Source organism: Pseudopodoces humilis, chromosome 5 (assembly GCF_049639895.1).
Source record: "Pseudopodoces humilis isolate 2021_Gansu_Grassland_sample_001 chromosome 5, ASM4963989v1, whole genome shotgun sequence".
Taxonomy (NCBI): domain Eukaryota; kingdom Metazoa; phylum Chordata; class Aves; order Passeriformes; family Paridae; genus Pseudopodoces; species Pseudopodoces humilis.
Genome location: NC_142204.1, coordinates 9,495,802 through 9,523,356, shown reverse-complemented (window position 1 = coordinate 9,523,356; position 27,555 = coordinate 9,495,802). Strand labels below are relative to the sequence as shown.

At 39.5% G+C, this 27,555-nt stretch overlaps 1 protein-coding gene across 5 annotated transcripts in view; it reads right to left on the bottom strand.

The window, feature by feature from the left end:
- The window catches only part of CCDC91 (coiled-coil domain containing 91), a 133,885-nt gene that overhangs the window by 99,209 nt on the left and 7,121 nt on the right, over positions 1–27,555 (bottom strand). For all 5 annotated transcript variants that reach the window (XM_005533123.3, XM_014261666.2, XM_014261667.2 and 2 more), the window contains exons 2-3: positions 2,951–2,993; positions 2,767–2,845 (exon numbers count right to left, since the gene is read on the bottom strand). In XM_005533123.3, coding sequence (XP_005533180.2) covers positions 2,767–2,845; positions 2,951–2,980 — 109 coding nt within the window. In that variant the 5' untranslated portion in view covers positions 2,981–2,993. The remainder of the gene's footprint in view (positions 1–2,766; positions 2,846–2,950; positions 2,994–27,555) is intronic.

Here is a 27,555-nt window from a genome sequence, read left to right as displayed (position 1 = left end):
CCCTAACGGAACAATTTCACACCCCCTGAAACAAAAACCTGCTTCTGTTGGAATTACCTGACCTGACTCCAACAGGCTAAATCCGATAGCCTTGAATTTCCAAATAAACTTATTGTTCATTGATCAGAGCTGCAGCACTATAGGGAAAAGAAGCATGCACTCAATTATAGGTATATCAAAAAGTCATATGCTGGAGAAGGTTGAAATAAGATGCAGATATAAGGTATTTCCAGAATTGTACTTAAAAAGTATCTAATAATTTCTGAAGCCCTGGATTCCCAATATTAAGAATATTCTGTCATACATTTGTATGCCAGAACCATGCAGTTTGTTAACAGAGGCAGAGATCAGGGACAGACTGCAATCTTGCTAATGCAAGGAAAATTCTGTGTCTTTATGCTGGTAATGAAGCTCAAACAATTATTAAAATTCCTTGGGGGATCAGAAATTCTGAAACCAAAACCAGGTGGATGAATGTGAACTGTTAAATCAACATTCCATTGAGTCTTCTCCTTTGTACTGAATTTCAGAATGAAGACATCAAATATCAGATGTATCACATGGGTAGTATTTACTATGTGGATGTTACTTATATCCAGCAATTAAGATGTCATTTATGTTGTTAATTATATATACAAATTAATATGTGAGCAGGGCTCTGAGCAAAAGACCATATGATAATTATTTGACATACTTCTGTAGATTGTTGCAAACTACTTGTAGCACAGTTCCCCTACATGTAGGTTTCAGCTGTTAAAAATAAAAAACCCAAGAAACAAAACTAAATTTCTTTCCTCACCTCCCCTTGTGATATTGCAATTGTCTTGATATTACAATTCAAGGACACTTTCAATTATACTGTATACACTGAAAACTCTATCCCTGAACATTTTCAGTTTAAAGTAAAGTTCAGGTAGAAAGTTTGAGTTTAAAACTGGTTTTGTGTCCACAGTGGGAAAAATCACCCTGATGCACTCTCAGGATGATTTCTGATAACTCACAGCACAAAGCTCTTGCCCATATTTTATTCTTCCAAAGCCAAACTATTCTAGAAGAAAAGTAATTACATCTACTATCCTAGCATTCTAAATCTACAGCCACATGGTCCATACTATCAAAACGACAGTAAGAAGCTGAAGACCAGTTTCAAGGGCAAAATTGCACTGAAATCACTGAGGCCTTAGAAATAATTTCTGAATTCTGCCTGCACAGTAAAAAAATATGGCCACAGGTTTCAGTGTTTTGTTTCATAACCTCCAAATATCAGATGTGTAGGAAGTTCACAAGATGAGTAACTCTGGAAAGTTCATCAGATCTTGGGTGTATGCAATGGTATCACCCCCTAAATTTATCAAAATAAACTCAATAGCATCATAATACATATGAATTTTTCAGCAAGCCTTACTAAGAAATTTCTAAGGTAAGACAAGAACATCTCTATATATAAGATAACATTGGGCAGACAATTCAGTTATTTCTATTATGTAAAACATCAATCTGCAAGTCAGTGCCGAAGAAACGCTTGACCAATCCTATTAAAACCTTGCCTATTGCAATGAACTAATTTATGCACAGCCAGATGTGCATGAAAAAGTCACAGAGAGATTTTACAGTAACAAAATAACCAGAAGAGAGGAGTTTTCTTTTAATTTTGAAATGCTTAAAATACCTTGGTATAATATACCTTGGCCTAGGATTTCTGTGTCACTTAAAATCATACAAAAAACTTCTGTATTATGTACGAATAATTTCAATTCTACACACTTCACAGGATTTTAATTGAGTCCACTGACAGAAACTGCACAGCTATATTTGATTTAATTTATTAAACACATTAAGACATCTACTGAACTTAAGGAGTAATTTTAAGTATCAGTCAAAATGACAAGAAGAATAATGAAATTACTTGGAGAAATAGCCTTTCCTTAGTATTTGTTTTCCTCTGTTTCAATGACAAATAAAACTAATTACTTTGTAATAGATGAAAGCCAGAAATAAATTAATAAAAATATTTTAAGAACATGATTTATAAAGAGCTCATGTTGAGAAAAGTCCCTGCCTTATTTTGCATAATTTATTCTGCACAATACAATGTGGGTTGTTGGTTATTTTTTTCCCCTGATGCTGCAAAAGTGATGTTTCATTTTGTGAAAAGAGTGAAATCTAGACCATAACAAAATCAGTAACACCTCCAAAATCTTTTAAATCTACTGATAATATACATTTAACAATAAACTTTTATCAACTTCCTAAAATCCAGACAGGCACCAGGCACTTGTATAAATTAATAAATTAGTTCCCTAATGTTTCTGCTTGAGATAAAGATTTTGTAATGTATTTTTCAACTATATAAATGGCGTAAGTAAAAATGATCATTCTCATCCCACTCCCCTCTTCCCCAAAGCAAGTAAGACTTCATCACAATCCTATTTTAAACTTTAATTTTTTTGTTTTCCAACAATTTGCAACAGATCTTCCACACTCAAAAGTAAAGAATATCCTTCGAGTGAAGAAGTCCCATTCCTTTTCTACTGTATAAACTGAATTTCTCTTTCATTCCTCAATAAAGTTTAGCTTCGAGAAGTGCAGCTTTCCAAAATAATTGCTCAAGAACATTCTTATGCTCAAGTTATGACTGCTGGCTTACTTTATTATTTCATTGTATATTGTTTTATTGTATGTACCCTTCTAAGCATGAATTTTTACAGTGAGTATATAAAGACAGGAATAGAATATTGAGATTTTTTACAGTGAGTATGTCAATACCTGTTGGAAATGCTGCCCAAGCAATAGCAGGTGATGTGGTCTGCTTTTCACCATTTCCAAACTCGTAACTCTCTGCTGCCTGGAAACAAGAAGAAATTGTTACATATTTTACAAAATGCTATGAATCTCCATAAAATAGTTGAAAATAGTTAAATTTCAAAGCAAAGTTACCCAAACAGCATACCTCAAATCCTCCAAAGTCATCATCATCCATCTTTTAGCAGGGTCTAGAATACAAAAGAAATCTGGATTTTAAAATATTTTCATAACCTTATCTCCCGCTCACTCAGAAATGAACATTCAGTCCTTCCTTCCAGTCTCATGTCCACAGCCTACCTGATGTCTCCATCATTTGTAAGTCCTAAAACAGATCAAGGGGCCTAAATAAGAACTTTTTCACACAGAGGATGCAAGGCCAAGGACTGCAAGATCTCACTTAAGAAGTACTTTTTTATTGATAGAGTTAAATACAAAAAATTGAGTATTTTACAACTAAATTTGAATGACTTCAGGGGAAAACATAAGCACTGCCCATCAATATAGTCCAATATCTTTTGAAAGCAAAAATGCAGGAAAAGCTTTCTCATAGAGGAAGATGGGAAGATGTTACCTAAAAGTTATATCTAAAGATTTCAGGTCTAGCAAACAGGTCCCCAGTTCCTCAACAAATGGTACTACAACCATCAGATAATCTAGTTTGGATATATATGTATGTATAAAAAATAAAGAAATACGTAAATATGTCTAGGAAATAGGATTTCTCACCACCAGATTCCAAAATAATTGGTTATCTTTCCTAATAAGGAAAATAACCTATCTTAATTCAGTCATGACCTACCATGGACCTTATATAGTTTTGTGTTTATGATTTAAAGCATAAAAAATATTTTCCATTGTTAAGCTGCTTTTCCAAATCAGCACTGTGATTAAATCCAACAAAGACTTCCTGCTTTTCCCATCTCTTCTTAGCTGTCTTGGCAACATCAGAACAAGCTGCAGCTTGGGACAAGCCTGTGGCAAATTTCTGGAAATTTTTCTGCTACCACAGAGGTCCGTCCCTAGGTTTCATGGAGGGGCTGATTAGGATTTTACAAACTGATCAGCACTTTTGACTTGTAGCCCTGAATTCTGTGGCATTTGGATATATTTATAGTTAAACTGCAGTTCCTTTTTAAAAAAGGCTGGCTAAGTTACTTGGCTAATGAAAATTACTCAGGATATACAAATCTGTTGAAAGAAAGGTATTGGTTATTAACAAAATATATATACCTATAATCGTGAGATGTAAATTAAGGATGATCCAAAAAACCTTTATGGTCTTCATAGGATGTTAAATTGTTGATAAAGCTAATTGACTTCAGTTAAAACTGTTTATAGGCTGGATAAACTTTCATTAATGCAGAAAAGATGGAAAGGGACTGTTCACAAGAGAGTAGGTTGAGACTGGATGTTAGGAAGAAGTTCTTCCCTGTGAGGGTAGTGAGGCCCTGGCACAGGTTGCCCAAAGCAGCTGTGGCTGCCCTGTCCCTGAAAGTGTCCAAGGCCAGGCTGGATGGGGCTTGGAGCAACCTGGTCTGGTGGGAGGTTGTCCCTTCCCTTGGACTGGGTGATCTTCAAGTCCCTTCCAACCCACAGCATTCTGTGATTCAATGATAAATCATCACTATCACAGTGTAAGTAGAAATAGTTGTTTAAATTGAAGTATTGTTCAACAGTCTCATGTGGTATAAGAACTAAGTATCTTTTTAGGGACTACGAGGCGTTTTGTTGGTGTTGTGTCAGCTGGGTTTTCTGCTGGTTCATTTTCCAAGAGAAAAAGAAGACAGTTGGATATTTTTTCCATCAGTGTTAAGGTTAATAGGTCAAGCATTCACGCACTCTATCAACATTCAGAGCTTTAATACATAGCTCAAGAATACAGCACATCTGTGCGCAAATGATGGATGGAGATTGTGTGGACAGCACAAGACTGCAGATAGATACAGCACAAATGGAGAATGTCACTGTATTCATGCCACATTCTGGGAAAATCACCCAAACTAGACTGGTGATTGACACAATCACTGCAGAACACAGTGCTCAGGTAGCAGGCAACGCAGTCAGTTGGAGAAAGTGAGCCTTTAGAAAGGCAAACATATATTTTATCTTCACGCTCTGTATCACATCAACAAGTCCTACAGGCTCTACACAAAGCTCCTTCAAAGGATTTTCTCCACAGTGCATGAGACATTATTCCCATCATCTCAGAACTGGTTATGTCTCAACCAAGGAAAGTATATTCAGCACTGTATTTTAAAAACACAAACTGGAACAAGTTCAGAGGAGTTCAACAGGAATTAAAGCAATTTTGGAACGGCATGCTAAAAAGGAGAGGCTCTAAAAAAAATAAAAACCAAATAAAAATATAAAAAATCATGTTCTAAGAAGTGATTAACTACTTTGATTTCCCTTCAAATACAACACTGACCTGAGGCAGTAAAGACAGAAGGCCCTGTAAAGAAAACATGTAAGGATTTCCACTTCTCCTTCAAGAACATTTATAAGAAACTATGCATAAATAAAAACAGAACTTTTGATAGAGAAAAAGAATGTAGGGCAGAAGAAAAACTGAAGAGCAATGTTATTGAATCCATCATCTTTTTTATTGCATTTCATATACAGTTTTTAAAGTCTGGTAACAATCCCAGGATTATTCTGACCTAAGATTACCTTTACCCACAAATTTTAAACACAGACATTTTGTGGCTGTAAGAGCATGATTTATGAATTTTTCCACATATCACTCCAATGGAATAAAAGATTAACAAACTCCAAGCAAGTCTCTGTAGTACCAATGGTGTTTTCACACCTAGCTGTTAATCCTCCAATTTCCAGTTTTTCACAAACCCCACAGGAATTCCAGGTGTAGTGGTTTTAAAGCACTAGCTAAAAAAAAAAAACAACACTAAAAACTTACTATTTCTTGCTGTGAGATATGGATTAGGAGAAGGGCAAAACAGGCTTAAAATTTAAAAGGAATAAAAAAAAGTTTATTAACAAAACTACAAGAACAAGAAACGAGAATAAAAACTCCAGAAACCCTTTTTCCCCGCCACCCAACCATTCCCTCGTCTAATTGACAACAGAGAGACAAAACCTGATGGTTAAAGCAGTCCCAACTATATAGTAGCTTTTTCATCAGTCTTTGTTGAGAAAAAGAAGTTCTCTTTTGTCATTTTATGGAGAGTTCTTCACAAGAAAACTATTTTCTCATGGCTTTCTATTCCTCTGATGCCAGCTGCCCAGAAAACTCTGCCATCAGTCTTCTCCCGTTTCACACCACACTGAGGTGTGTTCATGGGCCATGAACTCAAGGGTGTAATTTTAAAGATACGTTATTTAAAGGCAAAGGTTCTCTTCATCTGTCTCTGTGATCATTTATGGGAACAAAATTTTCACTTTTTCTCTTGGGGGCCACAAGTCTTCAGCAATTCTCACTTCTCTTTTTCTGTCCAGCATCTCATAGGATCACAACTACTTCACCATTTACTCAGCTCTATCAATGGATACTTTTGCTCAGATCTACACTTTGAAATACTTCATTTCCCCCAAAATACTCTTTTATGAATTAAAGGAGTTTTTTCAGAACATTACTGTCCATCTCCATAGCTTTAACAAAATAATATTTCAGCTTATTAAAGCATCTCCTTTTTCTCTTCCCATCTGAAGCTTAATTCTTTTTTTCACTAACTCTGATAGTTCATGTTGTCTGTCTACATGTTGATCACTTTTGCGTTATTTTCTCTGGAAAAAATATTAAATCTGCAGGTCTCATCTGGGTAGTGAAACAGTTAAAATCTGGCTCAAGCTGCAGCAGGTATACATGGTGTCAGATTCAGCTCAGCAGCACTGGAAAAGCAGCAGACGCTGTTTTTTCCAGCCTGCGGCCATCTGTGCGAGCAGTGGAGGCGAGCAGCCATGGCCTGCTCCACCCCACGGCTGGGGTCCATGGCAGAGCACAGCCCCAGCCTGGGAGGAAGGAAAGACCCACAGGCTCCATCCCCCTGCCCAGGAACTGTGTCAGGCCGAGCCCAGCCCCTGCTGGACCACATGGCTGGGGAGGGGGGAAACAGGAGCTAGCTGGAATTTTGTTACCTTTCAAAGCCGGAAACTAAGAGAGACAGAAATTCCTGGGCTCAGGTGTTAAAGGGTGGTGTTCACAGGTTGATCTCACTTTTCAATGGTCAAAACTACTGTCAATTCTAAGAAATGGCCAGTTATTGGCCAGGAGAAAAAAACTCCCATCAGCCTCCAGCAGCCTGAACTTCTGTAAGTGTTTCCTACTTTTTTTTCTTAAATCCAATCTATCACACCAGGCTACGTGATTCTCCCCCAGGTGAGAGAATTCTAGGTCTGTTTGCTCAGAGAATTCTAGGTCTGTTTGCTCTTTGGGGGTGTATAACGTATTTTCATACAAATACATGCACCTCGGTTTCAAAATTAAATCCTGATTTGTTTCCATGCCTTGTTTGCTGTGGACAAAAAAAAAAAAAATCTAAAAATTCCAGAAACTGGCAAACTCAGTGTGTTTCACAAATATACAGGCAGCAGATTAGGATAGAAAGCGTGGAATAAATCCTTAGGGATGCTAATATAAGACACCTCAAAAACTCAAAAGGATGAGATTCTCTTCAAAGAGTGTTGGTGCAAGAGTTTTCATTAGGATACATCTTTCCCAAAATATGATCTCTTCTTGCATAAAAAGGGAGCCTTCTACAGGGAAAAGGGCTACACCGATGTTATAGGAACTGTTTAGAAAAAGAAATAGGAGACATTCACAATCCTCAAAGTACACGTGCTTTTAGCTCTAACAATGTATCAACAATTCATTATAAATTTAACTGATAATGCTGAAAATATGAACAAGTACATAATTTCTCAATCCTATCCCTTATTCTCATGATGGAAATGCATTTCTGGTACAAGTAAGTAACAGCAGTAGCATAACACCTCTCCTTAGAACTGCAATGAGCTTGGGAGCAAGTTCTTTCAATTAACCCTCTATTCCAAAATGGGGAATCAGACTTTTCTTTCCTCATAGGGTAGCAACATTATTTGTGGCACCAGAGTAGGAAAGAATACGTTAAGTGCTGACAATCTTCAGGATTTGAAAAATAACAGAAAAAGACAAAAAAACCCACACAGTCTTACCATGACTAAATGTGGTCTCTTGAAATACTCCCGATACAGGAATTAAGTAACTGTAAAATTGGGCAACAAGAAGTCAACCTCAAAATTACAGAGTCATAAAAATTATGGTTGGAAACACAGACACAGTAGGTCATCCAGCCCAGGTAATTTCCAAAATATTACAGTTCTCAGTCATGTCCTAAAAGCCTTGAGAAGCTCTCCAGTCACATCCCGTGAAAAGAAGGAAACTTGCCATGGTCAATGAATATACAAGCCACTTAATTTTGAGTAGGTTTTATCACCAAGTTTAATCCACCAAATGGAACAATAACTTCTACCAAAATTCAGACCAGCAGGTCATCCAACCCAAGCTCCTGCTCAAAGCAGGGTCAACACTGCATTTCAGATGAAGTTGCTCAAGAGTTTTTCCTGCATGGCTGGTAAGGCTTCATGATGAATTTATTCAGATTGATGTGCATACTTGAGATGCTCACAAGCTTTCCTGTGCCAAAAACAGTCACGAAAGCCTGGCCAGCAGCTTAAAACAGGTCAGGAGAACTTTGTGAAATGTGCTTACCTAACAGACACACCAAAAGCATGTTTTTATACACAGGAAGATCAAGAGCCAAGCCATTCCCAAGAAGTTAAGGCAAAAAAATGTAAGCTGGCACAAAAAAGGCCTTCTTCCCCATTCCAACAGTTAGGGGGAGAAAGAACATTGTAATTCCATCAGAAATCCTGGTATTCTTCATATCCAAAAGGCAAAAGTGGTGTCAAGACCAAATGGTGAATTAGGAAGAATTCCTCATTCACATCCACCTCTGGTTAGTGAGAATTCAAATTAATCAAGTCCTGATCCATTACTTGATAATCTAAAATTGTCTAAATTTGTAACAGAGAACAGATTCTGCCAGGTGCAATCAAGTGACTTCTGTAAAACCTGGCCTGTAAGTTTGAGACCAAATTTTGTACATTTTAATGGAACAACTGACAGAATATATTGCTATTTGTTCTGCCAGAATGGTGTGTGTGGAGCTGCCTGAGGATGGGGCTGCTGTATTGTTATTTCTGGCAAACCCCAGGGGTGGGTAAATCCTATTTATGACAACCTATCAGTTTTACTTTTATTCTTATTTCCTAAATGCTTCATCCAATGTGTTCAGTCCAGAACAAGCTTATTAGCTGTTCCTTGATTGAACATAGACCACAGCATTTGAAGAATATATCTTTGGCTGAAACTGCAGGATCCAAAATGTCTACCCAGGGTAAGCATGAGATAAAAAAACAAAGCAAAAAACAAACAACAAAACAAAAAAAACTCCAATAAAACAAAACTAAAAAGTAGTAATTTAGAAAGCATGTACACTGGCAATACCTCTGTGATAAAGAGCAGAGCAGATAAATTTCTGTATGACCAAGATCTAACCAGCTGACATACGCTTTTCCCCATGGCTCTTTCACCAAAACTCCAAGTACAAATTTTAAAACCGGAACAAACTTTCTTTTTTTTACCAAGGTGATACAGGCTTTTCTCCTGATCTGTACCAATCACAGCTATAGGATAAGCATTTGGCATCTTAAAAACTTACAGTAGCTATCAAGCCATTAACTGGAAAAATTTAATTACCGAATACACATATCCCAAAGGACACCTAGCTCAAGAAAGACCAGAATATGAATGTACAGCTTAATGGAAACTAAAATATATTTAGAGCATTTGTAAAATTTCCTAAAGAAGAAAAACCACCTTAGAATTCTGCATGCTGGGTGTCCTACCCCATTGTAAGACAGTGAAAACTGGGCAACACCAAAATATCAGTGCTCTCCATCACGTTCCAGTGTGGATTCCATGATAAAAAGGGACATGTGGGAAGTCTCCCTTGCCAGGAAGCAGAGTGCTGGTCAGCTCCCAGAGTGAAAGGCACAGTGACAGGGCTGTTAGCGCCTTCATTTTAACAGGGGACAGAAGCCTGCCCACCTACACAGTGAATTAAGATACTTCAAGGTTATGGGAAAAAAAAAGACTACACAGAACATGTCACAGCAATTTTCCCCTGGGAACGAAGGCTTGTTCATTTAGCCTGGAGAAAAAGAGACTCAGGGGGACATTATCAGTCTTTGCCACTCACTGAGAGGAGGGTACAACCAGGTGAGGGTCAAGCTCCTCTCTGATGTACAAAGTAATAGGAGAAGAGGAGATGGCCTCCAGCTGTGCCAGGGGAGGTTTAGATTGGATAACAGGGAAAATTTATTCAGCAGAAGTGTTGTCAAGCAATGGAACAGGCTGCTCAGGGATGTGTTTAAATCACAATCCCTGGAGGTATTTAAAAGACGTGTAGATCTGGCACCTGGGGATGTGGTTCAGGGGTGGACTTGGCAGTGGGAGGTTAATGGTTGGACTCCATGATCCTGAAGGTCTTTTCTAACGAAAATTATTCTATTATTCCACTGTGAGTACCAACTCAATAAACACTTAGTACATTATAATAATATTAAAACTTTTCTAATAAAAAAATGGAAAAAACAAAAAAGTCAGCAGTTGCAAACCCACCTATTTTACAGAAGTAGTTGCTTATATTACAATTGATTCTACTCAAGTCTATAGTACTTTTAAGAAAAATGAAAGCTTGGGCCACTGTAACTTTTCTTCTACAGCCCAAAAAAAGCATCACATTATTAAAGGAATCACAATTTAATTTGCAAAGCTTCTCAGAACAACTCATGAGACCCAATCCAGAAGCAAGACCAGCTCAGGCACTGCCTAAAGCCACACACAGTCAAGTTCAGAACATATGCAAGGACTGAGACTTCAGTATAAGAAGGAGCAGCAGTCAAGCACTGGAGCAAGCAGAATTTTCTTTTCCTATTCGTCTTTCTGGTCTACCCGTTGATCCATTTACTCTGAAGAGTTTCCAGAAGGTTTCAATGCTTAGAGAACAGCACATTAAGGAATTTGACAGTAAAAGTCAAGGATGAATTTACACAAAATAGAATTTGTAAACCAAATGACAATACCTCAAATTCTTCTATCAATTCCTTCAGTGAAGAAAGGAAAGGAGGGAAAAGAAGGAAAGGAAGGGGAAGGAGGGTAGGGAGGGAGGGGGGAAGAGAGAGAGAGAGAGAGAGATTGAAAGAGAGAAAGAGAGAGAGAGAGAAAGAGAGAGAGAAAAAGAAAGAAAGAAAGAAAAAAAGAAAAGAAAGAAAGAAAGAAAGAAAGAAAGAAAGAAAGAAAGACAGAAAGACAGAAAGACAAGAAAGAAAGAAAGAAAGAAAGAAAGAAAGAAAGAAAGAAAGAAAGAAAGAAAGAAAGAAAGAAAGAAAGAAAGAAAGAAAGAAAGAAAGAAAGAAAGAAAGAAAGAAAGAAAGAAAGAAAGAAAGAAAGAAAGAAAGAAAGAAAGAAACTTTTTGCCACTTAGTCCTTTTATAGGGACACTCCCTGAAGTAAAAGATCCAGATCCTGCAAGAAGCATGTACAATTCCATATCTTACCGACATCATGTTCCACACCTAGCATCACCAGTAATTTTGAAATAACTCTATTTTCACATGCCAATGGTGCAAGTAACAAAACATTACCCTAAAAAGCTGTAACATTTGTATTAGCTTCATGTGGCAACACCATCTTACACAATCTATAAGACTTCCATAACTGCCTTTCCCAATGTTAAAAATATTTTTAGAAAGAAAAAGAATTATATTGTATAATTAAACACCATAGCTTCATATAGCCTTTCTTAAAGAAATTTGAATAATCATTAGAAATAATATTCTCACTTTCAAGGTACTTCTAACAGTTTCAGGAACATAAGGGCTAGGGCTTCACCTTAGATCTTCAATCTTCACCACAATTGGTTTCTTTTGACCAGAACATAGAAAGGCTAGTTTTTGCTTTATAAAAATAAGGAATCACAGTTAGCTGTCTTTTATATTTCTCTAATGGGCCTGTCTAAGCTTTCTCTATCACAAATATCCTTTACTTCAAAAGCCACACATTTTAAAATCCACATAAACTTCTGTGAGAAGTCTGGCAAAGTGGATACAATTCAAGCATACTGTGCTTTGGAGGAAATCCCTTTCCTTTCACCAAGCCTTCTCCCTATCCACCCCAAAAAAATCTCAGAAAGCAGCTTGAATTGAACTGGAATTAAACATTCATGTTAAGTTTGACAGCCAGACAATACCTATAATTAGTCAACATCAAGTCAAGAAGAACAGTCTCTGAAACCTGATTCAGCCTAGTGATAATCCGGAAGTCTGGAATTTAGTTTGTATTCTACAACAACAACAACAGCAAAAACCAAACAAAATCAGAAAAACAAAAAAACCATCAAACAAACAAACAAAAAAAAGGTGAGAAAAGCCTAACTTGTCATCTGCTAATTAGGTCACAATGATCAGACACCATGAGTCCCACAAATGTCTGACAAAAAGTGACCATGGTAGACTAAAAACTCATAACAAAGTATTCTCATTTTACTGGAACCCATAAACTGGACAAAGGCCTTTAAAAGACAGATCCAGACTGTTCTCAGAGCTGCACTAGGATTAGGACAAAACCCTTAGGACAGAAGTTGGAATAGTAAAAATTGTGACCAGATGTTAGAACAGGCTGCCAACAGACTCTTAATTCCTGATGATGATCACAAAGAATTTAACTGGACAGGGCCCTAACCCACCTATTCTAACCAGATCTGCTTTACACAGCGGTTTGGATTAGAAAACTTCCAAGTGCCCCTTCCATGGCTGGTCTGTTTCAATGTATTCAGTGTGATCCACAACAGTATCATTAAAAGAAAAAAGTGAATCCACTTTTGACATTGTTCTTCATAGCTACCAACACCTGTCCAAGATCATTTATGACTGGGTTTGCTGATGACAGAACCAATCTCAAGAGAGGAGCATGAACGAGAAAGAGTAGCTCTAGAATCTTCATTGCTGTAGGAGGAATAAAAGGAGTGAAAGCCTTATGAAATGTACGTGAAGGGAGCCCACAGGAAAAATGGACAGAGACTCTGGACAAGGGCCTGGAGTGACGGGAGAAGGGGCAAAGGCTTCACACTGACAGAGAGCAGGCTTAGATTGGATATCAGGAAGAAATTCTTCCCTGTGAAGGTGGTGAGGCCCTGGCACAGGGTGCCCAGGAAGCTGTGGCTGCCCCATCCCTGGAAGTGTCCAAAGCCAGGTTTGATTTGGCTCCGAGCAATCTGGGGTAATGGAAGGTGTCCCTGCCCATGGCAGGGGGTTGGAAATAAATGAGATTTGAGATCACTTCCAACCCAAACCATTCTATGATTCTGTGTTTCTATGAAATATTTTCACCATGAGTTCAAAGAAAAAAATGTCATATATAAATCTTTGTACTCAACAGAAATGTTTCTTGAAAAAGGCTGAGGTGAACTTTTGGCATTAAAAAAAAATCCTGACAAGAAAGCAAAACTGCATGGGGATACTTCTTCATTGGAATTAATAAATTACTTTGTTAATTTATTAATTTATTCCAAATCTTTCCTAAGAATCATTTGTTCATGAACGTAGTAAGACATTTACAAATAACAACTCTTCTGAAAAAAAAAGTCTAATGCTTCATAATGAAACAATGGCTCTTTGAGCCAGTTTCAGGAGTCTCAGCCTTTATCTTCCTCTTGGCCTTAACAGACACAGTTCTTTGTAATTCAGGGCTTCTCTCTCAAGAGAAGAGCTGATATCAGCTCCAAGAAGTTCATGCAACCAGGCACTCCAACTATACACTTGACTTTTGCACAGTGCAGCTTTAGGAACACAATCTTTTTACTTAGAAGCAAATAAAGGGTACAGAAACACCTCCTGTTAAGGGTTTGGGAATGCTAGAACAAATTGTGGCCTTTCTTCTACAATTCACGTCTGATAAGCTTAAGAAATGGAGGGTTTAAAAGCAAAAAACAAAATGGTCATATGTTTCAAATGCATTCCCACTTAAAATATTATTGAGCTTCAAGAACTCAGACTGACAACTGAAATTCTCCTGCTTCTCCATGTTCCTGTTAATAAGCAGCATTAGCAAATGCAATGAATTCTTTTTTACCTGCAAATCACAGTAATGTGCTTTAACAGAACTTAAAAAGAGGTAAAGCACTCTTTCCAAGAAGCTTTCCAAGAGTAAAAGGCATCAAGTTCTGCCTCAAGCAAACTTTGTCATGGAACAGGTATGTCAGAATAGAAGGTTTGAAACAATCTTAGTAACAGTAAGCACCATAGCAACACAATTTAATATAGCAACATGTCAAACAAAAATCTAAGTCTTTGAATGCATGCTCAAATGGATGTGTGGTAACTTGCACAAATAAATGTCATTAATGTTACGAAAAGAGTGCTCAAGACCTCTCACATTAAGACGGAATATGTGCTTTACAGGGAAAAAAAAAAAAAAACAAACCCAACTAAACAAAAACAAACCCAGGGAAATACCAGGTTTTGGCTGGATGCACTGCCTAGGAAAATCTGGTGCTGAGTGAATAACTTATTCTAAAAACCAACAATCCTTCACCAGATGAAGAATTTCTAAAGTAAAAAAAGAAAAAAAAAAACCCTTTAAAAATTCTGTAGATCATCTTGTGATGAACTTAGAAAGAGGCTTTCTTAATTAATTAAAAATTAATTAAAATTAAATTAAATTAATTAGAAACTAATTAAAAGTAAAAAAGGATACTAAAGGTCTAAATATAAAGGATAATCGGTACACCTGATAGTTAAATACTATGAAAAAGACACTCTTTAGGTTACATATAGACAGTTCACAGAAACTGTGAAATGTCAGCATTTACAGGTTATCATTCTAATCTTATGTTAGAAAAGCTGACACGTGACCATGGATATTTTAAAAAAAAACAAGGAACCAAAAAAACCCACAAAATCAGAAGCACATGGTAAAACAGAGTTATACTAAAAAAATACATTATGTAAGAAAGGATTGTATTCAACAAAAATACACAGCATTCTTTTATAATTTCTCTGTGTCTCCTAATGGACTGGAAGACTCACTTTTCCAATTAATAAAACAACTCCCCTCAGCTTCCTCCAAACCCTGGAAGTACAGCACTTCTTACAGGGAAAGGTATTAATTTAAGGCAAGAAAAAAGATATTCAGCTATTTCTCTGACATGATATTATCAAAAAGAATAACAATTATGTCTCAGATTTTCAAGTCTTTCTGATTTTATATGACTCAGTTGCTGGTCTTGAAAAAGAAAACCTTAAATAACAGACATGCTAGTAATATTCATTTCCCCCCAGTCACCTACTAGAAATTCAGATTTTATGGAAGTTTAATGCAAATACTGAAATATAACACAACTGGTCATTAAAAAAAAACTTTTAAACCTTTGTTTTGCAAGCTCAGGTATACTGTTAGAAGCAGAAAAGGCCCAATATTACTCTCCCTCCCACACAGAAAGAAGAATGCATCATCATTGCACCTTTTTCTTCCTTTACTAATACTTAAAAAGAAGACTTGATGACTTTTTGTTCACATATTAAGCAGAGTAGTTTGATTTTCCATACTCTCCTAAAGAGATGGTTCGGTTCATGAAGAAGCAACTCACAATGTGACTTATAATTCATTTACATATGACTCTTATGAAGCAAACTGAGGAGGTTTCACATTGTCCAACTCCCAATTCATAATCAAATAAAATGAAAATACCGATGTGCTTTCCAACAGAAAACACTGCTGCCAGAATGTTTTTGCACATTATCTTTCTTTTTTTCATCTTTGTTTTTGGTCTGTTCCTAAGCATGCAATGCAACACAACACTTTTCACCACATGACCTTTGACCAAATGGATATTATCATAATTGTTTGTTCTCTGTTGCAATAAAAAAAAAAAAAAATATTTATTTCTCACAGAAAAGGCTGATTTCCACCAATGCCTTTGTAATACACCGAGGGAGCTGCAAACAGATTCCAGATCAGGCCAGAGTGAAAACAGGATCTGAGCTCAACACCTAAATGCTTTTCTTTTAATCAGGTCTCAACACTTTAAAATAATTTATCACTTCAATTTGATTCTTTATGACTACTATGCATTTCCAGAATACAGCTCTTCTCTAGGCCCAAAGCTTTTGACAAAGATTTGTTAGAACTACCAGGCCCTTCTCAGAAAGAGGGAGACATTTCCTAAGAGGTTCCATACTCAGCAAGTTACCAGAACATTTAAGGACCAAGTAGGTGAGGAGAGCACTGATACCAGGAATATCATATATCAGTTTACAATTAAGCAAAAATTATTTCTCATTCAAGAAGAGTTAAACTCCCCCCCAACCCCAAACAAACAGACAAAATCAAAATGATCCACATCTTCCTGGTTTAAAAGAAAATAGTTTTTCCTTCTCCCATGCAATTTATTTTAACCCACAATTTTAGAAGTCCTCTAAGAGCTTTACTAAATTGGAAATAAATTCATGCCTAACAGATATAAAGCTTCCATGGACATAGAATACATGTACAAGAACAAAATAGTAACAAGCTGTAGTGGACACTTGGTTTTTATACAAGCACACAGTCAAATTAGAAATAATATACTTGAGAATTCATGGAATTATTTACGGTAACAAGGGCCTTACACATTCACAGACCTTAATGGCTTTTGAAACCAGTACTATTTAAAGAAAACTGCTGAAATCTATCCAGAAATTACTATGCAAAAGTATCCCTTCTGGCAATGCTGCAAAAACTGGCAACAGAATATTTGGTTTCCAAAGTGCAAACTACATATAGAGTGATATCTTTTAACTTCATTAATTACTGGGCAATTACATGGTCTTCAGTCAGTAAAATTCCCAATGAAACCAAGTTCTGCTTGACTAAAGTCAGCAAGAAAAAACTTGAATATTAAAACAATAACCATTAATGCCTTATATTTATATTCAATACTAATTAAAATAAATGCATTTAGCAATTAAAGTATCAGGTGATAACTACAATTTTCTGTAGAGGCTTTGACAAAAAAATGTGAATGGCCAACTTCAAGCTAATCCAGTCATCTTCTAAAATATATGATTCTAAAAAAATAAAAATTTACAGAAAAACTTACAACTGTCTTCCTTCTCTCATAATCAATATTATGAGTATGTTAGGTTATTCCTATAATCAAATGATTACTTTCCCCAGGACAAATCTTGCTCACTGCACAACTTACACAGAAAATTAATATCGTAAACCATTTCACTAAATATAACAAAGAAAAAACCTTTTTATTTTAATCCAAAATGCCAAAATAATTTAAAGAAATTCTAACTCAATGCATTTCATGAGAGCCCAGGAGGGAGCCTGGCTGGCTTGCACCAGAATTCTGACCAGGACCCTGCCTGTTGTAGTTTGCTTAAGACTAGAACTGAACTCACCTCTGAGAATATTAGCCTCCTTTCAACCTTCTCTCACTTTTTTAGTTGGTGTGTGGGTTTATAATTCAAACCTTATGGAGGAACCTGGACTGGATTAATAAGCAAAAGCTAATCATTAGCCCCTGCTGTACCAAAGACACTGTCAATGTTCCATCCTTTGTTAGCTTTACCTACACCACATGTTCTGCAGTCATGTAGAGTTAAATCAGGTTAAATACACCTAATTTTTTTAAAACAGTAATTTTTCCATGGGATTCAATGCTGAATAAAATTTAGCATAAAAAAAAATTTAAAAAAACTAACCTAAAACCACAAAACTCTTATTTATTAACAAGAGACTGTAATCAGATCATGGTGTATTTTATACCATGAGGAAATTGGAAAGGTTTTAGCCTAGATGCTAATGAAAGACAACCATTTAAAATCAAAATGTATTCTGCTTTTGCAACAACTTTGTTAACTTTTTTTTAAAAGAAAAAATATTCAAGTATGTTAGAAAGAGAATTACTTCATTTTGGAGTGTTTTACATATACTATATCTAGATCATGACTTATGAAAAGTGATTTACATTTTCTATAACTGTTTTTGAGCACTCTTCCTACTCAGTAGTCATCTGTTTTACTAAAATAATGTCATTAATGCAGTTCACATCACAATAACTCAATAAATTAATCTCTTTCATCTTTCCTGAACACAGTCTGGAATACATTAAGGTGTGAGGATTTGTGAGCCCTCTGCCCCGGAGAGTGGTAAATCCCCTTGGAGGGATGCCACTATAATTTAAGGGTTAAGGCGCCTCCTATAGTCCATCCCTGTTGATGGTGCCTGTACTCCAGTTCTACCCTTCCGCCTGGCCTGTTGGCCAGCCCCTTTTCCTTCCCCCTGGGCGGTTCCTTCCCTGCATCCTTTCCTCAGACCCTCCATTATCCCTAGAACCTTCCCTCATCCTTGGTCCCCTATTCGCCCGAGTTCTCTGATCCCTCCCCTACCTCAGACTGGTTGGCTCTGGCACCCTGGACCCTCCTCTGTACCACCCTCCGGCCCTAAGTTCATTGGTCCCAGTTGCTCTCCACCCCTAGTACAATCGATGTTGCACAGCCCTGCTCTGGGCCCTTTGTTCCTGGACCCTTCACGAGCTAGGGGGAATAAACTCTCCTCGTGGAACCCATACAAAGGCCTCTCTCTACTCCTTGCTGCTGACTCCAACAATATCTGTCCAGCTGCATGAGTGTCTGTGTGGGTGTGTGGCGCTGACCAAAGAGGCTTTCCTGGAGACGCTTCTGGAAAGGTTGCGGCACCCTACCATTGACCCCACGCTGCAACATTTAAGGGAATTTAGCAAGCCAGTATCTTGTAAAAACATTTTGAAACCTTTTACTGACAAGTTCTTTTCCTAACAATATTACCTTGGTCCCTTATAAATGAATGACAAAGGTGCCTAACTTCTAAAGGTGTGCTCTGAAAGTACTAGGGATTTATATGATATTATTTCTGCTTGCTATAATAAAAAATAAAAAGAAAAAAACACAAAACAAAATCCAAAGAAAAAAACTACTAACTTTGCTCAATTGTGAATGTACCACTGGGGCAACACAGGTGTGTGTACATAGACATATATATATATATATATATATATATATATATATATAAAGAAGACAAGAACACACTTATTTTTAGATAGTAAAACAAAAAGGATCTATGTATAGCAAAGTCTTCAGGGCACACAGTCAATTTAAATGAAATATTTTCCAAATATAAGTGTAATTTGCCTGAGCTTTTGAAATTTTCAAGCACATTAGTTGTCTCTTTTCCACTTAAAGATTATTAAACCGATATTGTTCTTTCAACCCCAACAAGAGGGCAAGTCAGGCCTCTTTATAAACATTAAAGGCAGTTCATAAATGCATTTGTAAGGACAATTTAACTAAATCTCAGGTACATTCATTATGATGGAAGTCAAATACCTGTATCACACACTTTTTAAGCACTCTTTAACTAGAAAAAGTATTTATGAAATGTCACAGTATTCTCACAGTACAGCTGGCCTGGACTGGACAAAGTGAATCTGACCATAACACAAATCCTATTCAGCTAGCCTAGTTCATGCCTGAACATGTCCCTGGATAAGTGTCCTGGGGTGACTTTATGATACTGGTATCCCCAATCGTCTGGTTTATGTTATATATTAAGTTCTGCACCTTTAAGACTGGCTTTGAGAGCAAGAGAGGGGGAAGAAGAAGCGCGCAGTTTGTGTTAAGGAAAAACATCACTCCCACACATCCCGCTCCTGGACTGTGGTGTCTGCAGCACGGACAGACAGCGGGACAGAGCTTCTCTCTGGCTTTTAGTTAGTTTTAGCTAGCTGAGGCAGAGGAGTTCCCTGGACCTTTGTTTGTTTTTTTCCCAATTTCCTTAGATCTGTGCAAGCCTGCTCTGGACTGAACACCCAGCCAAACCCCGGGAGCTCACGCCTGTGGCCCACCGGGGCCTGGGCCTCGGCACTTTCCAGCGCCGGAGGGACTGATAAGAACCTGAGCGAGCCGAGCTACACCACATGAAAAGGACTTTTCTTCCTAGACTTGCCATCCCATCGAACAGCAAGAGGTTTTATTATTTAATATTACTCAATTTCTGTTAAATAAACAGCTTTTTCCACTTCTCTCTAAGGAATTTTTTTTTCTTTTCCCGGACCAGTTAGTGGGGAGGGGCATTTCCCTGGGGAAATCCCCATTTGGAGTTTTCTTTCCTAATTTGCCCTAAACTAAGACAAATACAGTTTTTTTGGCGCCCAACGTGGGGCAAGAGAAAGTAGAAAAACCTGTACTGAGTGTTAGTTGTATTTATTCTGTATTGAAATAAAGCAGTCAGTAGCCATGTTGTTTAGATACATAATGTCTCTTGAAGTGGAGGCCTTCATGTAGACCTGGTCCCTAAAAGTTTTTGAGGTTTTAATACCTGTCTTTGCCCTCTTTCACAGTAGAGGGGCACGGATTAGAATGGTTATTGTGCTAAGCTCGGTGATAATGATTTATAAGAAATTTATAAAACTACTGAAGTTTCTGTCAGATATGTTTGGTTTATGGTTTCTTCGCCCGACCCTGCCTCCCAGTCCCAGTAACACATTTTAGAAGTTTATTGGTAATTGCACACAGTTTATTAAAAGAAAACCAGGAGATGAGGCTTTTCAGCCTTTTCTTTCCTTCTTCTCCTTTGAATCTGTTATGTCCCTCTTTGAGAATATCCAGTTTCCCCTGAGTGTTAAGGATACCACATTCCTGGTCACTTTCCTGGTAGTTCAGCTGTTGAGCTTCCTCTATATGGTCTGCAACTTCTCTAGAATAAGGACTGAGATATCCAGAAGAGCCAACGAGACCCCTGCCCCAGAAGTAGACTCAGGTGTGGGAAATCCTGAGTAGTGTAGAGAATAAGAGAGAATGAGCCGGACTCTGAAAGAATTTTCTGATCCCCCAGCCTGGAAATTTTCACGTGAACAAATTCAGAACCCAAATGAAGTAAGGAAATATCTGGAAGAGAATTGCTGTGATGATTCTAAGAAGAAAAATATCATTGCAATAAGCTGGGCCCTAGCGTATGCTTATCGCACGCTGCTAGATACTGTAGGGCAGGCAGATAAATCAGCAACTACCCCAGTCACTCAGGCTGCAGCCAAGCCAGCAGCCAAACCAGACAGTGAGCCTAAGCCAGTGTCTGTTGCTCCTGCCACGAGAGGCATGAAATTCAAAACCAAAACCGATCGGCCAGTAGATGATAATAATGGTGATGCGGGGGAAGGACCCTCAAGACCAGCAACTGATCAAAAATCAGAAGGCACTGGTGAACCTTTCTCCCTGAAGGACCTTCGTGGCCTGAGAAAAAATTACACTCGACGAGCTGATAAATCTATAATTAGTTGGTTAGTCCGTCTGTGGGATGCTGCAGGTGAGGCTACAGTTCTGGATGGCACTGAAGCGAAGCATCTAGGGTCCCTGTCACACGATCCGGTTATTGACCAGGAGATGATGAGGGGGGCTGACCCTTATAGTCTCTGGGAACGGGTCCTAAGAAGCGTGGCACAAAGATATCTGTGTGCAGACGATCTCTATATACAGCAAACTCGTTGGAAAACCATAGAACAAAGCATTCAGCATTTGAGAGAAATAGCAATAGTAGAGATTGTCTTTGTGAGTAACTTAAGTACTAGAAATCCAGACTTGGTGCCATGTACATCTGTGATGTGGCGAAAACTTGTTCGACTTGAGCCACAAGAATACGCTTCTGCTTTAGCAACAATGAAGCGGGATGACCGGGAAGAAACTGTGCTGGATATAGCGAAGAAGCTTCGAGCATATGCAGATACCGTGCATGGCCCCATGCAGGCAACAATTGCAGCTGTGAGAACAGATATGCAAAACTTCCAAAACAAAATAGAAGAGAATCTCAAGAAACTCAGGGAGGACCTCCTTCCAGTCTCGGCAGTACAGACCAGGAGCTCTGGTACTCAACGCAGAAGTTCCCCAGATAGAGAGAAAAAGCTACGAGCTGAGCTGTGGTTTTTCCTACGTGACTGTGGAGAAAACATGAAAAGATGAGATAGAAAATCTACTGCTGCTCTGGCAAAACAGATGCTTAAATTGGAAGACAGCAAGACTCAGGGAGAATACTCTGCCAAAAAGAAAGCCGCTCCAGTAGCCTGTAGTCAAACTGACAAGTATGATGATGACATGTCTGACTCCCTTAAAGAAACCTCCAAGACATATACCCAAGAAAAAAAAAATAACCAGGCTTAGAAGGGCCCTGCCTCTAGCCAGGTAGAGGCTAGGGAAAACCGTGTCTTTTGAACTGTGTAAATTCGTTAGCCTGGCACATCAGAACCACGAAAATATGAGGCCTTGGTTGACACTGGTGCACAGTGCACCCTAATCCCATCAAGATATGTAGGGGCAGAATCTGTTTCTATTGCTGGTGTGACAGGAAGATCACAAGACTTTACTTTAGTGGAAGCTGATGTGAGCCTGACTGAGAATGAGTGGAAGAAACACCCCATTGTGACTGGCCCAGAGGCCCCATGCATTTTGGGCATAGACTACCTCCGAAGTGGGTATTTTAAGGACCCAAAAGAGCTTAAGTGGGCATTTGAGATAGCAGCTGTAGAAACAGAAGACATCAAGCAATTGAACACTTTGCCTAGACTGTCAGAGAACCCATCTGCAGTAAGACTCCTAAAAGTGGAAGAACAGCGAGTACCAATTGCCACCTCAACAGTGCACCGCCGACAATATAAAACAACTCGAGATGCTGTGATTCCCGTCCACAAGATGATCCGAGAGCTAGAGAGCCAAGGAGTGGTCAGCAAAACCCACTCACCCTTCAACAGCCCCATCTGGCCTGTGCGTAAATCTGAAGGAGAATAGAGATTGACTGTGGACTATCGTGCATTAAATGAAGTGACTCCACCGCTGAGCGCTGCCGTGCCGGATATGCTGGAGCTCCAGTACGAGCTGGAGTCCAAGGCAGCGAAGTAGTATGCCACTACTGACATTGCTAATGCATTTTTCTCCATTCCTCTGGCAGCAGAATGCAGGCCTCAGTTTGCCTTCACGTAGAGAGGAGTGCAGTACACCTGAAACCGACTGCCCCAGGGGTGGAAGCACAGCCCCACCATCTGCCATAGACTGATCCAAGCTGCCCTGGAAAAAAGTGAGGCTCCAGAACATCTGCAGTACATTGATGACATCATTGTCTGAAGAACGACGGCTGAAGAGGTCTTTAAGAAAGGAGAGAAAATCATCCAAGTTCTCCTGAAAGCTGGTTTTGCCATCAAGAAGAACAAAGTTAAGGGACCAGCTCGTGAAATTCAGTTCCTGAGAGTAAAGTGGCAAGATGAACGGCGTCAGATTCCTACTGATGTCATCAACAAGATCACAGCAATGTCTCCACCAGCCAACAAGAAGGAAACGCAAGCTTTCCTAAGTGCCATAAGTTTTTGAAAGATGCACATTCCTGAGTACAGCCAAATTGTGAGCCCTCTTTACCTAGTTACCCGCAAAAAGAACACTTTCCAGTGGGGCCCTGAACAACAACAAGCCTTTGCTCAGATCAAACAGGAGATCGCCCATGCAGTAGCCCTTGGCCCAGTCAGAACAAGACCAGACGTGAAGAACGTGCTCTACTCTGCAGCCGGAAGCCACGGTCTGTCCTAGAGCCTTTAGCAGAAAGTGCCTAGAGAGACTCGAGGCCGACCACTGAGATTCTGGAGCCGAAGCTACAGAGGGTCCGAAGCCAACTACACTCCCACAGAGAAGGAAATCTTAGCTGCCTATAAAAGAGTTCAAGCCGCCTCAGAAGTGATCGGCACAGAAGCACAACTCCTCCTGGCACCCCGACTACCAGTGCTAGAGTGGATGTTCAAAGCAAAGGTTCCCTCTACCCACCACGCCACCGACGCTACATGGAGCAAGTAGATCGCCCTCATCACGCAGCGCGCCCGTATAGGAAACCCAAATCGCCCTGGGATTTTGGAGATAATTACAAACTGGCCAGAAAGTGAAAACTTTAGTCTCATTGATGAAGAAGAGCAAAAACAAGTGACACGAGCTAAAGAAGCTCCACCGTACAACCAACTGCCAGCAGAAGAAACACGCTATGCTCTGTTCACTGATGGTTCCTGTCGCGTCGTAGAAATGAACCAGAAGTGGAAAGCAGCCGTATGGAACCCCACACGACAGGTCGCAGAAGCCACTGAAAAAGAAAGTAGATCAAGCCAACTTGCTGAACTCAAAGCTGTTCAACTGGCCCTGGACATTGCTGAAAGAGAGAAGTGGCCAAAACTCTACCTCTACACTGATTCATAGATAGTAGCCAATGCTCTGTGAGGATGGCTGGAAAAGTAAAAAAGGGCCGACTGGCAACGCAGAAGAAAGCCAATCTGGGCTGCTGATGAGTAGAAGGACATCGCCACCAGGGTAGAGAAACTGTCTGTGAAGGTCCATCATGTAGATGCCCATGTCCCCAAGAGCAGGGCTAATGAAGAGCACCGAAACAATGAGCAGGTGGATGAGGCTGCAAAGATAGAAGTGTCAAAGACAGACTTAGATTGGCAACACAAGAGAGAGTTGTTCCTAGCTCAATGGGCCCATAATACCTCAGGCCATCAGAGTAGAGATGCCACCTATAAGTGAGCACGAGACCGAAGGGTGGATCTAACCATAGACAGTATTTCCCAGGTTATCCATGACTGTGAGACGTGTGCCATGATCAAGCAAGCCAAGAAGTTAAAGCCGCTATAGTACGGTAGGCGGTGGTCCAAATATAGATATGGAAAAGCCTGGCAGATTGACTACATCACACTGCCCCAAACCCGCCAAGGCAAGCGCTACGTGCTCACAATAGTAGAAGCCACCACTGGATGGTTGGAAACCTACCCTGTGCCTCATGCCACTGCCCAGAACACCATCCTGGGACTTGAAAAGCAAGTCCTTTAGAGGCATGGCACCCCTGAGAAGATTAAGTCAGACAATGGAACTCATTTCAAGAATAACCTTATAAACAGCTGAGCTAAGAAACATGACATTGAATGAGTGTACCATATCCCCTACCATGCACCTGCTGCGAGAAAAGTAGAAAAGTACAATGAACTGTTAAAGACTACCTTGAAAGCGTTAGGTAAGAGATCTTTCAAAAATTAAGAGCAACATCTAACAAAGGCCACCTAGATAGTTAATACCCGAAGTTCCACCAATCGAGCAGGCCCAGCCCAATCCGAGCCCCTACATAAAGTAGACAGAGACAAAGTCCCAGCAGTACATCTCAGAAGTTTGTTAAGAAAGACAGTTTAGATCAATTCTACTTCAAGTACAAACAAACCCATTCGTAGAGTTGTTTTTGCTCAAGGACCAAGTTACACATAGTAAATAATGCAGAAAGATAGAACAACACAATGTGTACCTCAGAGAGATCTGATAGTTAAGTAAAAATCATAAATAAATGCCCTTGTCTGTATATAATGTATGTGTTGTAAAGTTAAAATATATATATATTAATTTTAATAATAAGTTGACGATATGGGGATAAGGGGTGGAATGTCCTGGGGTGACTTTATGATACTGGTATCCCCAATCGTCTGGTTTATGTTATATATTAAGTTCTGCACCTTTAAGACTGGCTTTGAGAGCAAGAGAGGAGGAAGAAGAAGTGCGCAGTTTATGTTAAGGAAAAACATCACTCCCACACATCCCGCTCCTGGACTGTGGTGTCTGCAGCACGGACAGACAGCGGGACAGAGCTTCTCTCTGGCTTTTAGTTAGTTTTAGCTAGCTGAGGCAGAGGAGTTCCCTAGACCTTTGTTTGTTTTTTTCCCAATTTCCTTAGATCTGTGCAAGCCTGCTCTGGACTGAACACCCAGCCAAACCCCGGGAGCTCACGCCTGTGGCCCACCGGGGCCTGGGCCTCGGCACTTTCCAGCGCCGGAGGGACTGATAAGAACCTGAGCGAGCCGAGCTACACCACATGAAAAAGACTTTTCTTCCTAGACTTGCCATCCCATCGAACAGCAAGAGGTTTTATTATTTAATATTACTCAATTTCTGTTAAATAAACAGCTTTTTCCACTTCTCTCTAAGGAATTTTTTTTTCTTTTCCCGGACCAGTTAGTGGGGAGGGGCATTTCCCTGGGGAAATCCCCATTTGGAGTTTTCTTTCCTAATTTACCCTAAACTAAGACAATAAGCTAAAGGGGACCTTCAGCCCGCCCCATCCAAGCTGAGAAGTAAGCACAGCACTGGCCAGGAAGCTAGGCAGGGAGAGAGATCCCAGCCAATGATTGTATAGCCTGGGAGATTTGAATTCAGTATTTAAGTGAGTTCTGAATAACAAACGAGGCTTGTCTCATTAGCACCTGGAGCACGAGTTGTGGAGTTTAGTCTCCCCACCCACGACTGGCATATTACAATGAAAGCTATTTTTTAGCTTCTAATAATAAAACTAATCTGGTCCCAGAGTATCAGTATCTTGTTTTATCATTCATCACGTTGCGATTAATCCTAAATTTCTGTAAGAATCATTCTTAAGTTGATTAAGCAAAAGTGGTTTTAAACTCAGTTTCTGAGACTACTTCCAGAGTCAGTTTAAAATGCTATTGTCCATCAGTGCTAACCAAAAATGCAGGAACTTGTCCAGTGGGAAAAAAAACAAAGAAAAAAAAAAAAGGGGGGGGGGGCAGGGGGCAGATAGTGTTTCAGGTAAAAATCAGAGGAAAGGTGAACAAGGTAGATATCCACATATCCTGGTGGAAGTGTGTTACAGACCACCCAACCAGGACAAAGAGACAGATGAAACAGTCTCTAAAGGACTGGCCCTTTTACTGGGTGTCTGCTGGAAATACAACAGAGCAGAGGGGAAGCAGGACTGCAAGGATGGCATGAGGTTCTGCAGGAAGGAATTTAGGAGTGCCCAAATCCAACTAAAACTTAACGTGGCTACCGCCGTAAAAGACAATATAAAAATGATTTTATAAATACAACAGCAAGAAAAGGAGGGCTAAACCTCCATCCTCATTGGATGCAGCAGAAAATAATAGTGTGAAAGAATGTGGAAAAGGCTGAGGTACTTAGTGCTGTCTTTGCCTCAGTCTTCAGTAGCAAGACCAGGTGTTCCCAGGGTACCCAGCTCCAAGCTGGAAGAGAGGGAAAGGGAGCAGAACGAACCCTCACATCCAGAAGATGCTGCTGTGCCTCTCAGACACACACAGGTCTACATGGCTTGCTGGGATCCACCTGAGGGTATTGAGGAAGCTGCTGAGAGAGCCCACAGAGCCATTTCCAATCATTTATCAGAAGTCCTGGCTATTTGGGGAAGTTCCAGTTGGCTGGAATTAGCAAGTATTCCTCCCACCTACAGAGAGAGGAGGATCTGACCTGATCTTCTGTGACAAGATGACATGCATTTTGGATGAGGGAAAAGCTTTGGATCTTTTCTACCTGGACTTTAGTAAAACTTATATTTTTCTAGCATCTTCACCTGGAGGACCTTGCTGCTCCTGGCTTGGACGTGCACTCTTTGTTGGGTAAAATAAATGGCTGGGTGAACAGGCCCAGAGAGTTGTGAATGGAGTGGCTGAGGGAGCTGGGAGTATCTGATCTGGAAAAAAGGATGCTGAGGGGGGGACCTTCTGGTTCTCCACAACTCCCTGACAGGACAGTGCAGTCAGGTGGGGGTCAGGCTCTGCTTTCAGAGAAAGGGGGCCA